Source organism: Fusarium phalaenopsidis (assembly GCF_050370095.1).
Source record: "Fusarium phalaenopsidis strain FUZ10S chromosome Unknown contig_32298, whole genome shotgun sequence".
Lineage (NCBI taxonomy): Eukaryota > Fungi > Ascomycota > Sordariomycetes > Hypocreales > Nectriaceae > Fusarium > Fusarium phalaenopsidis.
The window spans coordinates 340,343-353,084 of NW_028145407.1; the positions used below are offsets into that span (position 1 = coordinate 340,343).

The window sequence follows — 12,742 nt, forward strand, 5'->3', positions numbered from 1 at the left end:
TCAAAGAACCTGTATACGAATTTCTGTATTGGAAGATTACAAGAGCTTAGCAGACATGGCTTCGGGACACAATGTAAGTCGAACTCACTTCCAAAAGGCCCATCATGGTATCCGTCCATGACGTCTACAACTCGCCCTCCCTTGGTACCCCTTTCGTACTAACATAGGCTTGATCAGGACCCAAAGCTCCTCTACGCCGTGGAGGGCATCAACGCCTACCACATCTCTAATGGCAAGGAGCGATCTCTCACCCGCTCGGGGTCGCAGACCCTGTCGCTGCTCATGGTCCCGACCTCGTCGGGCTTTGCTGAGCCCTCAGGGATTGACTCCAACGGCGAAGAGGACTTCTATCTTCACCTGCATCTCCCTCCCGAGCTCGATCTCCCCTTGCCCGCCACGACTCAGATCTACCACCAGCCACCCAAGAGCTACCTGATCCCCCGCTGGGATCTCGGCCCCGATAGCGGCGCCTTCACTCGAATCGAATTCCCGTCCCTCGACAGTAGAGCGGGTGTCCAGGAGGACGTCGATACCTTCGAGACTATCCTCGCCCAGTGTACCGCTTTCCTCGAGAGAGCTCCTGCGCCCCAACCGAGAGACTCCAAGGCGGCCCTGGCCAAGGAGCGCGAGGCTGCTGGCGAACAGCTTCCTGCCTACAATCCGGCCGATTACAACCCAGGGGAGGCCTACGTCCAGGGCAGCCATAGTTCTCATGCCGGTGGTCGAATTGTGCTTGTCGATGAGGAAGATGGTAGTGTCATCGGAGAACTCACCGATACCTACCAGGTGGTAGAAGACAGCAAGGTCCGCCCAGGCTCCAAGGGTATGCGAAAAAGTCCTTGAACATGATACTTGTGCTGCTGCTAACACATTTCCAGAACCCGTCGAGATTTCTTTTCCTGCGGATGGCGGCCAGAACATTTCTGTGCAGCCTGTCTCGCAGGCATACATGGAGATGGACATACATCCCGCCTACAAAAAGTCGACGATAGTCAACAGCGCCACCAAGGCATCCCGGCTCATCGTCACGACATCGGATGTCGTCTCCAGAACGCTGCAGAGCCAGGCTGACAGCTTCACAAAGAGCACAAAGCCAAATGCCAAGCCTGTCACGTTTGCTCCATCTACCCATGACCGGATTCGTCGCATCAACAACATCTCGGACAGAGCTGCGACCTTTTCAGCGTCGACAGTTGGGACAATCGGAAATCTAGCTCAGAACTTTGGCGCAAGTGTCACTCGCCGTAAGGATGGACGGGCCAGAGGCTTCGACAAGGACGGGAACGCAATCGACACGTACAAGCCCGGTATGCTCAACAAGAGCTTGATGGCCTTCAACACGGTTGTTGACGGTATTGAACAAGCCGGCCGCAACCTGCTTACAGGAACGTCATCTAGCGTGACCACGGTGGTTGGACATCGCTGGGGCGCTGAGGCCGGCGAAGTATCGCGACATCTGGGAGGCGGCTTCAAGAACGTGGGACTCGTCTACATCGACGTGACGGGAGTCTCACGTCGCGCTATTCTCAAGAGCGTTGCCAAGGGTATGGTTGTTGGCAAGGTCAAGGGAGGCGGTGAGATCATCGTGGGGGGTACGGAGAGCAACGCCGAGCTCATTGCAGCCCGAGATGGAAATGGAAAGGGTGCGCATAGTACTTATGGGGATAACGTGAGCATTGCCAGCGGCTACGATCCCAACGGCAAAAGGCCAGCCAAGGGTCCTTTCTGAGTGAACATTATGACGAGCAACATCATGGTTGGATTGGGAGGATATTCTTATTTTGCTGCGATAATGAAGGGTGAAGAGTTGGTGTTGGTGGGAAACCCAGTTGCATGCGAGCCTGCCTATGGATTTCTTAATGGCAGTTTCTACAAAGAAACTCGAGAATTGAGCTAATTATTATCCTTCTGAATACGTTCTTAACCTTGGTGCATTAGTTTTGGAACACCAACTGATGCCCCTTATTTTCATCTTTGTAGTCGTAGTTCCATGTGCCAGAGGTGCCATGAGCATGAAGCTCAATTTGACGTCACGTGTGATCGCGGGGCAGTCGCACTCTGACCGCGTCGCGCCAAGATAGCTTCAACCTTAGGTACCTAGACAACTTGGAGACTCACAGCCCGTTCGGAACATAGGGCGGGATGATATGGCCAGGTGCTTTTTAGATCTGTTAACGGAGTAAAGGATTGTCTTTCAATTTGCCGCACGCCATCCCTCTTCGTTTTCCGACCGTGACCGTATCCTGGACCATCATACGGCGCCCTCGATGGGTCACAACGACTTCGATATTCGGACTTGAGACGATCAACTTCGATTAATGTGCCGTTTCGAAATAATTGGGCTCATCATTATTACACTGCGCGATCTTGGTGATTGGATAAAGTCTAAAAGGGCGCAAAATCGGTATGTTAACCTGTAGCCCAACCAAGCCCGGCATCACCGCTAACTATACCATCAAGCTCCAAGTCATGCTCCACGAAATCCTCCTCTCCCTCTCGGGACACCCGTCCCCCCTCCTACGAACCAACACCTCCCAGCCAAATGCCCTCTCCGGCGTATCCCCTGCCGAGCGTCAGCTCCTCGCCTCGGCCGCACATCTCAGCGACGTCCACGTCAAGCTCATCAGCTACACGGCCCAGATAGCCAACGCCCACCCGTCGACCATCTGCCGCGCCGTCGCCACGGCCATCGACACGATACATCTATCTGCCTTTCAGCGCAAGGTCCTCGAGGTTGAGGCGAGCATTCTGCGGGATGATCCCGAGCTGGTGGGGGCGTACAACATCGTACCGTTGACGGCGGTGGTGGGAGAGTTCAAGGACTGGACTAGGAGAATGGACTGGCTCTGGGAGATGGTGCAATTCATGTTGGCGAAGGACAAGAAGGGTGATATGTGCCACGGAGCGCATCTGATGGACCGACTACGGCTCGAGCTACAGAGCGGATATCGAGATGTGCAAGACACAGCCATGAGTCTTGTTACAGTGGCCGAGACGGCTTGGCTAAAACAAGTATCGGCATGGATATTATACGGCAGACTCCCGAGCTTTGGAATTGAGGACTTTTTTGTGCAAAATGTCCAAGATTCTGACGAGGTTGGTTTGCTCCCACGCATATGAGGACTATTATTGACTTGACCAGGAGTATATATCACGGGCAAGCTTGCTTCCCGCCTTTGTGACGCCAGCTACAGCCTCTTCGATGCTGTTTATCGGAAAGTCACTGAATCACATCAGAGTCAGAAGCAGCGTTGACTCTGGACTACGAGGACTTGACCATCTATCATCCAAGTTACAGGAGCTCTCGAGTCTTTCCTTTCCCATAAAAAGCACCAGCTTCTCAAGGGCCATCACGACTGTACGACTATCGCTCTCGGAAAATACGCTACAGAAACTGCTACCATTGGCCAAGGTGACAGAGATGCTGCAGCTCCTGAGAGATTTCTTTCTACTGGGTCGTGGAGAGTTTGCCATGCAGCTAACCCACGAGGCGGATGAAAAGATACGCAGTCGATGGAGGAGAGCCGACAATTTGGCCTATGAAAAGGGTGATGGTCTCAAGAATGTGACAGTAAAGGAAGGTGAAGTCGCTGCAGTCCTCGCCAGGACGTGGGCGGTTTTGGCGTCGATGCAAGGTCAGCACGCCGAAGAAGATGAGCAACTTGAGCTTGCTCGAGACTTGTTACGGCTCAATCTCACAAAGGCGAAGACATCTACGCCTCTAGGCATTGGATCTGGTCTGAGTCACGATGCTGCAAATCTACTATCCGAGTCGCCATTCCGCAACCTCCTCTTCTCTGTCCCCTCTGTATTATCGGTTCAGATCCCGCCGCCATTGGACATGGTTCTATCACCCTCGGATATCCAGATATACTCATGTATCAACGCCTATCTGCTCTCCATGCGCAGGGCGCACATCAGACTTACCGATTTGTGGAAAATCACCTCCCTCAGACGTCATCACCCATCTCATCGAGGTGATCGGGACCAGATTATTATGCTTCGGAAACGGTGGACGGCGCGGGCGTCATCGATGCGCAGCTCTTGGACCACCGCCAGCGCTGCCATATTTTTCCTCGCAGAGACGGAAGCCTATCTCCAGACAGAGATTGTGGCTGGGCTGTGGGAGGGCTTCAATGAGTGGTTGACAGCCAATGATCCCAAGCACGGTCGGTCAGGGGCGACAACACCAACAACCAGACATGAAGACAAAGCCGGAGAGGGTGAAGATGATGAGGAGGATGAGGACGATCTATGGTTGCGTGAAGAGGACGACAGTCCTGTTACCCAGGAAAACGCTCACAAAGCACCAGATTCATCACCTCCCCACGATCCTCAAACCCTCTCAACAGCTCATCGCCTCTATCTCCGCACCCTCATCCATCGCCTCCTCCTAACCCAGCCCACCTTTACCCAGCCCCTGTACAACCTCCTCATTCACATCGACCACCTGGTTGCCCACCTGCACCGTCTGCATGCCATCTTCACTTCGATAGACCTAGAGACAGACGCGGGCGTCGTCGACGCCTTTGTCGACCTCGAATCGGAAGAGCGTGACGTCAAACGCCGCCTCCACGAGATCGAGACCCGCATCCGCTCCGGCATCGAGGACGTGGTGGCCGCCCTGCGCGCCCTCGAGTCCGACCCCGTGTTTGCGGCCGAGTGGGAAGGCGACGCCGCCGCTGCCGAATGGGCCCCCGCTACCGAGGATATCGATGAAGACGAGGACCAGCGCGGTGGCAGAGCCCGAGACGCCGACGACGCCGAGGAGCGCGGCGGCTATGCGCCCTCTCGGGTCGGCGGCATCAACCGCCTCCTCATGAAGCTCGACTTTGGCACATGGTTCGGCAGAGCGGGGGATCAGTACGACGAGGACCGATTCTGACGTTTTCTCTCTGTTCAACCCCTCCTGCGGCTCCGAAAAGAGTAGCCAGGCTGGTGGGTTGGATGCAGGCTAGCAACGTTGATGCAGGCATCAAGGACGGACGACGGATTGGCAAACCAAGGCACGTCTGCAGGACGTAAAGAATGGAAGGGACGGAGTTTCTTCCCCGCGTCTCGGGCAGAACCAATGTCGTGCATTTGTGGCGTCACGGATGGCACGATTCTCAGGTCCGGGGTGCATCCAGCTGGTCTGACAGGGAAGGGCGTGTTGGTCTTGTCTTTGACGCCGAGGTCATGGACCGAGCACTGAACCATTGAGTGAGTTGTCAAGGAGACAAGATCCATCGATCGGCATGCAAGTGTGAGAGAAATTTGCGCAATATTAACAAGAAATCTGTCAATTTCGCCGTTTCGTATCAGGTCATGATGGCGTCTCATCCAAGTGTGTACCTATCATGTGCGGGAGCTTTGTATCTTGGCTCCAACCAACCTCCAAATCCAGCGAATAATGTAATGTCGTCGTCGTGCCATATCCAGATTCATCAGACCAAGATCCGGGGTACAGTAAAAAAGAAAAAAGAAGATACGCCAAGAAATACCAAGTCAGATCGAATCCCGGGGTTTCCCGCCTCCCGTGGTCCGTCATCCATCCGTAGAAACTCCCAAAACACCTTCGCATGCCATGATACCGTTTGGGGGACGTTTCCCATGATCCCGTAAATGCCCAATCACAATGCCTCCAAGAACCATGGCCAATAACCCGTAGCCATAGTGAAATAGACAATACCAATAACAAGGTCGCCATACATGTAGTGTATAATGTCGTGTGTGACATGAAACAAAAAGAGATGAAATGTTAAAACAGAAAAGAAGAGAAGTTTTGGTATCGTGAACTCGAGGCAAGGAGTGGCGCGCACAACGTCCTTTTTTCCAAAAAAGGAAGAAAAAGAAAGAAAAAAAAAAAGAAATAATGGCTGCGCTTCTGTCGTAGCTTTCTTTGCTTTAGAAAAGATATGGTTGCCAAGTTTGAGGCGAAATCAATCTGCGAGCTGATACGAATGTAGGTCGATAGATAATCAATACGCGGCTACAGGTTTGCGACCAAACCGTAGCGATCCGCGGCTAGAGGAATGCTCCTCCGAGTGTCGGCGTTGGAAGAAGCTCTGCATGAAGGAGCGTGGATTTGACTGGTTAAAGTCGCCAGTGCGGTTGCGGATGGCACGATGCGAGGGCTTCTTGGCCTGCCATCGCTCCTTGATGCAGTCGTCGACAAGGGAGATGAGGCCGGTGGCAATAATGACACTAAACATGCGGGTTAGCCAGGGTCACCATCGTAGGGGTCCAAGATTACTTACTCGGCCACGTCGGTAATGGCGTCAATGATGCTGCTGTCGCTGATCCACATGTAACAGGGGGTCACCCAAGCACCAGCCATCTCGTCGTCGAGGACTTGGTTAGGGCTACGCATCTCGGGCACGATGTGTGCGACAGGAGCACCGTGGCCATCTCGCACAAGGTGGAACGACACCACGTTCAGGTTCTTGTCAATCACACGCTTCCAGGCGTAGGTGTGTCCCCACCACTCAAACTCGTACCGCTTGTTCGTCCGTCCTCCTCGTCGGGCAATGTCCACGCGGGCGTAGTTGCTGAACTCGAGCTTGATGCGGTTGGTTGGCACCATGCGTGGCTTGGCCTTGGTTGAGGGCTGCTCCGACGTCGTCGAGTGATGAGAGCCGGACCAGATCGAGGCGTTGTCAGCAGAAGCAGCAGACGTGGTGGTGGCGTTGCCATGCTTAAACATGGACTGTGTTCCAGATGTAGTACGGTGGAAGGATGTAGTCATGGTGCGCACTGCTGAGCTCATGGAGCGTCGCAGGGCTGGGCGGGCAGCAGCCACGGTGCCCGTAGGAGCTGGGGCATAGGAGCGCTTGGAATTGCAGACTTCGCGGCCAGAATCGCGGCAGTAACGGCGCAAGGAGAACTCTCGTCGGGCCAGGTCGTGCATACGCAGGTGAAACAGCTGGACAGCAAGAGACCGGCGACCGTGGCCAAAGGGAACAACCGTATCGACACGGAGGTTCATGTTGCCGTCCGAAGTGCAGTCATCGTGACGGACAGCGAGTCGATCAAGCGAAGGAAACAGGCGAGCAAAGTCCTGAGGCGTAGATGGCCGGCAAGGGCGTTCGTTGGAAGTGCCACGATAGGGAGGCAAAACTGGGGGGATATGGAGAGATTCTGGGTCAGACAAGATGAAGTCCTTGTCCGCGGGGTCGCCCTCCACATCGTCGTCGTCCTCGTCATCATCATCACCACTCTCTTCGTCCTCCTCCTCGTCCTCCTCCCCTTCGTCTTGCTCGTTTGCGTCAAGATCTGCCTCTCGGCGCAGGGGTGCCATCTCGGAAAGGACGGAGTCGTATGTGGCAATCGAGGACGAGGTGGTGTTGAAGAGCAGCTCGGCAGCTGCAGGGGCTTTCATGGCTGTTGTAGGCTTCTTGTTTTCGGCCACATCAAGGGCCTTGGTATTGGAGCCAGATGCTGAGTGGAAAGATGTGGGTGCGGTTGATTGAGAGGCTTCTGAAAAGTACGAGTCGCGAAGGGAGTCTGGCTCGGAGGGGGCGGGAGATGTGGTGATGACAACCTTTCGTTGCCGCCGTGATGTGGAGTCGGGCGTCATTGCCATGGGTTATGGTACAGTATTGGGCGTTTGTCGAATTCGTAGTGGATGACAATTGTCGGTCAAGGCGTTCGTGTAAGTGAGGTTGGTATTGAGCAGTTGGTATTATGCTCTCTTGATGTCGTGTTGGTGTAGTCAGATGCTTGCTGGTGCATAACAGGTATGAAGCAGTCAAACAATGTTGGATTGGAATGTCAACCTCGGAACATCCAGGATCAAGATATGGGAGGCTGTCAAAAGATATATATCTTTAATGAAATAAAGTCGTCTGCCTTGGTCTTCGTAACGAGACGTTGGCGGGTGGGGAGGGGGGCTTATTTGGCACCGCGGAGCCTGACCTTATACGCAACCAGTGGAGCTCCGGGAGGCCAGGGGTAAGAAAGGTGCTGAGGATCCCAGCATGGATAGACTCAAGGCCACATCAGGGAACCTGGCCGCTCGCTGGCCGGTACAGTAGCGCTTTGGCGGGACGGACCACCTGTCAACCCGCTCGCGCCACGGCGGGGGACAAGTGGAAGAAACGCCTCGCCCCAAATGACTTGGTCGCCTTCAACGTTCAGCAGCCACCCCCTAGTGCCTCTCCAGCGCAGCCAGCAGTTCCAGCACACCAAGTGGTGGTACAGCAGCCCTGGCATCTCTGTCCTCCGTCGTTGGCTGCAGAAGCCAAGGGCGAGAGCGAGGGGGGCACCAAGGTGTGCCCCCAAAGCCTGATGAACTGCGCTAAACTCATGGTGGGCAGACAGTCACATCGCCGTGAAAAACTTGGCCGTTCCGGGTGTGCCAACAACCACGGCAGGTGAAATCTGAGCGCTGCATTCCAACTTTTCACCATCTCAACTCAAGCATGAGCATCTCGAGTCTCTCAGCACACAATGGCTCTGTGGCGTCGTCCGTGGGGGCTGCTTAGGGACAAGACTGCCCCGGATGAGATCCCGGAACTGGGACCTGGGTGCCCGCGGAGTCCACTGCTGCTGGTGTCGACCACTAGAGAGACTGCCAAAGTGCGCGTGTGAGGGCACTGGGACGGTGTACCGCACGCGGACAGGCCATGGCCAGGGGTGCAATAGCTGTTTGGAGCTCATACCGAGCTCATAGTCACACCACAGATGGGCTGTTGTCTCGTCCCGTCGATTCGGGCCCTCTGGGGTGATGGGCGACCATCCCTTCTCAGTTCGGGAGACGGATTGTCGTGCACGCCGATCGACGGGATCTCGTTCAGTCCAAGTCGATCCAGTGCCGGTAAGCAGCATGAGCTTGATCATGAAGGAGTCGCAGCTTGATTCGACTGAGGCGATCATGTCGAGAATTTTCAGGCCTTGACCCGGCGCAGCGCAGCACCGGACGGGGGCCTCGATGCACTTTTCTCAGCTGGAGGACCCTTTGTTTCCCTCCACCAGAATGCTGGAGCCGACTGGATCACGGATGCATGTACAGCATCAATATCGATGACTCGATTGCTCCAGAGTCCCCAAACCCCGCCGGTGTCAAGCATCATCACGGCAAGAATACAAGCCTCTTCCCCCCACGACATCCTGGTGGAATGGGGAAGTTTGACACTGGCCCTTTCCAGAAGTGACCAGCTCAGAGTTAAAAGTCGGCGTGCGCTGGCTCACGGCCCATTCATTACTCACCATCGGCAGACGAAACGGGCAGTGCGTCCCCAATCGGTCCAGTCAAGCCCTGGGCGTTTCGATATCGTGACCTTGGAGGGTATCCCCGAATGAGGAGTGTCCCCGACCGTTTGGCAGACGGGACGATGGCATCTGTTCCGGTTGGGTCTGTGGGTGCCCTGAAGGTGCGTATTTGCCTGAGAGTTCATTCAAGATGGAGGCTCGCGCCGAATATCGCCTTGGTCTTGTGGGTTTGAGTGCAAAGTTTGCGACTGAGCACGAGATTCAATGACTCTGATCAGATCCTGAGATGGATGATGCCATGTGCTTGTTACCTGATGTTTGAGCCTCAGATGACGGAGAAAAATCTGCTTGGGTGAAGGCCTGTCGCGTACCTTCCATCCCATCTGGCTGATCAGTGTCGACAAGTCCCATCCTCTCAGTTATGGCAGGTACCTCTCACCTGAATCCGTCACAGAAGGAGGACCCTCCCTGGAAAGGTAGCTGCGTGACTGCAACTTCCTGCGACATCTGGTGCCCCTAAGCGCCCCCGGGCCTCTCCGCTGTCGTTGCACGTTGCACCGAGACCCAGGGAGCACGTTGCAAGTGCAAGTGCCACCACCCATACCTTCCTTGCCCGAGTCCACCCGCTGAAGAGACTGGATGGATCAGAGATGCAATTCTCACAGAGCAAGAGCCAGCCTGGTCGCCCTCCTTCCGAGGCACGCCCGTGACTGCCATTCACTGACATCCTTTCATCCTTCCGAATGTCACTACCGACAGAGTTACCCTATACCATGCCTCGATCCTCGTTTTTTCCTCCAGGATGACCTGGTCATCTTCCTTTACCGTCCATCAGCTCGTCGAGCTCCCACCAACCAAGGAGAGAGTCAACCACCCAACTCAGGCCCATCGCACACACTTTTTTCCTTCTTTCCTTTATCCAGAATATCCCTCGGCCCACGGCGACCCCGGACCTGATGCACTCCGCAGACGCACGACCGATTGGATCCCACGCCATCTCACCTCTTCGTCCTCACCTTCCTGGGGTTGCAGAGAGCTCTGCAATCCCTGTGCAGTTGGAAAGGATGGATGCCTTCTGATCGTTGGCTAGTAAATCTCTTTCCCAAACCGCCTCTCTCTGCCTTCCATTTGCCCAAGCTGTGGCTTGTCGATGACCCTAGAACGCGTCAGCCTTCTTACACATGCTGTGTCTGCCCCGTCGCACGGGCACTAGAGCTCGCTAGTTATGGCTTTGGACGCCTACAGAGTTGGTAACGAGGCTGCAATGACGAGTACCTCAAACCAAGCCTCACTGCGGAGAGGCAAGCCCAACGGTGCCTGGCTGGAGTTGTGGATAGACCTCACTCCGCCGCCCAACTCCAGGTAAAGTGCTTCTATTTGGGGATTTGCCGTCAGCCCCGCCATGGATCTAGGCTGGGATGCCTCTGCTGGGCCTCAATGTACAGCCAGACTCCCCACAGTTTCGACCTCAGCCTTGACAATGACTGCCCTGCCGGGCACTGCTAAGCTGAATGGGCAATATGGATTGACTCACCCTGAAGGACAAGGCCCATTGCTTCAGCATTGGCAGGCAAGGCAACGGGGCAGACATGCCAACTCATGGCTGTGTTGTCTTGAGACTGGAGACATGAGAGTCCGCGAACAGTTCCCATGAAGATCTCCCAACAATCCCATCAACCCCAAGCTCGGGGATCTCACACCCATTGCGGAAAGAAGCTATAGCTCCATGATTTGTGGTTGCCTCTGTCGTTCTTTGCTCAAATATCCGAGCAGCTGAACATTTGCGATCCTATCATTGCATCTGTGGCGCCCAGGTGGTTCTGCGTCTCGCTCAAACCCGTCGACATGCATCATGCATACGACCATGTCTCACAATTACAGATAGTCGAGGACTCGAAGGTGCCACGAAATCTGCCAGTCCGGTCTACGTATGCTTCCGTCCTACAGTGACGGGTCCAACATTGCAGCAACCAGCTTACACGATCAAGACGATTGTTCGCCTGGACGGAGCTGCAATGTTCTACCCTGCATTGTCTTCACACCTCTACGCCGGCAGCGCACGCGCTCAACATGCAAGCCGAACCGAAACTTGACCACCAAGCCAACCCATCAAAATGCACCTTTGGATGCATGTGTCGGCCTCTAATTCGTCTTGTTCCAAGCCATCGGCCCTCCCTCCGTTCTCCATGTTGCCTTACACGGCCAATTGTAAGGTCGACGGTTCTTCCGCTGCCGCCGCTGCGTCTTTTTTTCCAGAAGCGCAGGCCCATGCCTGTCGACTCCAATGATTACTGTACAGATCAAATATTGGGGACATTCAAGCTCGCAGGACAGGGTTCCCAGGAGTTCTCGAGGGTCGGCACACTGGGCTGTCGGTGTTCCTGAAGCCGGGCTCACCACGGCACTGTACCTGTGCCTGTGCCGGTGCCTGGTTGCCTTGTGCTCATCTCATGGCTCGAGACGTTCCGTCGGGACACTGAGAAACTCGGGCGTAACTACCGCTGCCTTGGGCTCAGGTGGTGCCTGACTATCATCTCAAAGCTACAGTGAGGCCGTCACATTGCTCTTTTGGACCAGCTACACGAGTTTGCTGTCCTCGTGTCGCTGCTACCACCAACCATGGAGAACCGATGCCACCATCTCAAACAACCACCAATCTTACCCAGCCTTGGATTTGGAGCTGACCTCATTCTGTCTCAGCGTCTCCCCAATCCGCCATCAACTGAACTGAAGCTGGTCTTTAGCGTGGTCGATCTGTTTTCTCGCGCATCTCTTACTGCACCTATCCGAGACCAGCATGTTCGCTTGACGCAATGCTACGCGGGAACTATGTACGCTGCAGCGGCTCGGTTGAGGAGTTCATGGCATCATCTGGCACCCAAGAGCCAGCTGCCTTGATCATCTCGAGATGATGGCTGCTCCATTTGTTCGGAGCATTAGACATGACGCTGTGTCAGGCCTCAAAGCCCAACTAGAGCTGACGACATCACGATACTCTAAGCTACTCTCGAGACGGGCCGTCACGAATACGGCAACAAGGCCAATCGATGACCAAACGCCTCACTTTGTGCCGTGCCGTCTCTAGCCTCCACGCCTGGCTTCCTCTTGCGACGGTGCCTTTCAATTAGGCGCGTCCCGGCCCGTCGGTGAATGCTGTAAGCAAACAGTGATTATCAGGCTCTTGCCACAATGTGCACTCAAAGCCAAGGAAGGACAGGCTTTTCGTCTTTTTTGCGCCAATCCTAATGCTTCAAGACCCTCTCGGAGGCAATACATGGATCAATTGGGCGCGATCCGAATGGACGGCCGTTGACTTCTGGGACCCTGCGCCTTTCTCCCACTTCCTTCACCCCACGCGCTTGATGCCTAACTGGCTGATTGCCGAGCGATATCCATGGAGAGAATTGCCTCGATTCACAGGATGCATTCGATGCCTGCCGCCGCGGACCCGCGATTCCAGTACTAGCAGCAGTTATCCGGCAATACCCTTTCTCTCTGAGAGAGATCCGATCCGGCGGTCACGAAACGCCTGCTCCCCCTGTTCCCTCTC

General features: G+C 55.0%; 3 protein-coding genes across 3 annotated transcripts; 2 read left to right on the forward strand and 1 right to left on the reverse strand.

The window, feature by feature from the left end:
* Positions 1-55: 55 nt before the first annotated feature.
* Positions 56-1,729, forward strand: LRP88_06695 (senescence-associated protein-domain-containing protein; the record flags this gene model as incomplete). The annotated part of the gene is made up of 3 exons (XM_083243233.1): positions 56-73; positions 178-823; positions 879-1,729. 3 exons carry the CDS (start codon positions 56-58, stop codon positions 1,727-1,729), a joined length of 1,515 nt encoding a protein of 504 aa, XP_083100457.1.
* Positions 1,730-2,469: 740 nt separating this feature from the next.
* LRP88_06696 (Spc98 family-domain-containing protein) lies at positions 2,470-4,885 on the forward strand (the record flags this gene model as incomplete). Its single annotated transcript, XM_083243234.1, has 2 exons — positions 2,470-3,096; positions 3,146-4,885. The coding sequence occupies 2 exons, from the start codon at positions 2,470-2,472 to the stop codon at positions 4,883-4,885; spliced, it is 2,367 nt and encodes a 788-aa protein (XP_083100458.1).
* A 1,075-nt stretch (positions 4,886-5,960) lies between these two features.
* On the reverse strand, positions 5,961-7,558 carry LRP88_06697 (uncharacterized protein; the record flags this gene model as incomplete). The annotated part of the gene is made up of 2 exons (XM_083243235.1): positions 5,961-6,186; positions 6,240-7,558. The coding sequence occupies 2 exons, from the start codon at positions 7,556-7,558 to the stop codon at positions 5,961-5,963; spliced, it is 1,545 nt and encodes a 514-aa protein (XP_083100459.1).
* Positions 7,559-12,742: the final 5,184 nt, after the last annotated feature.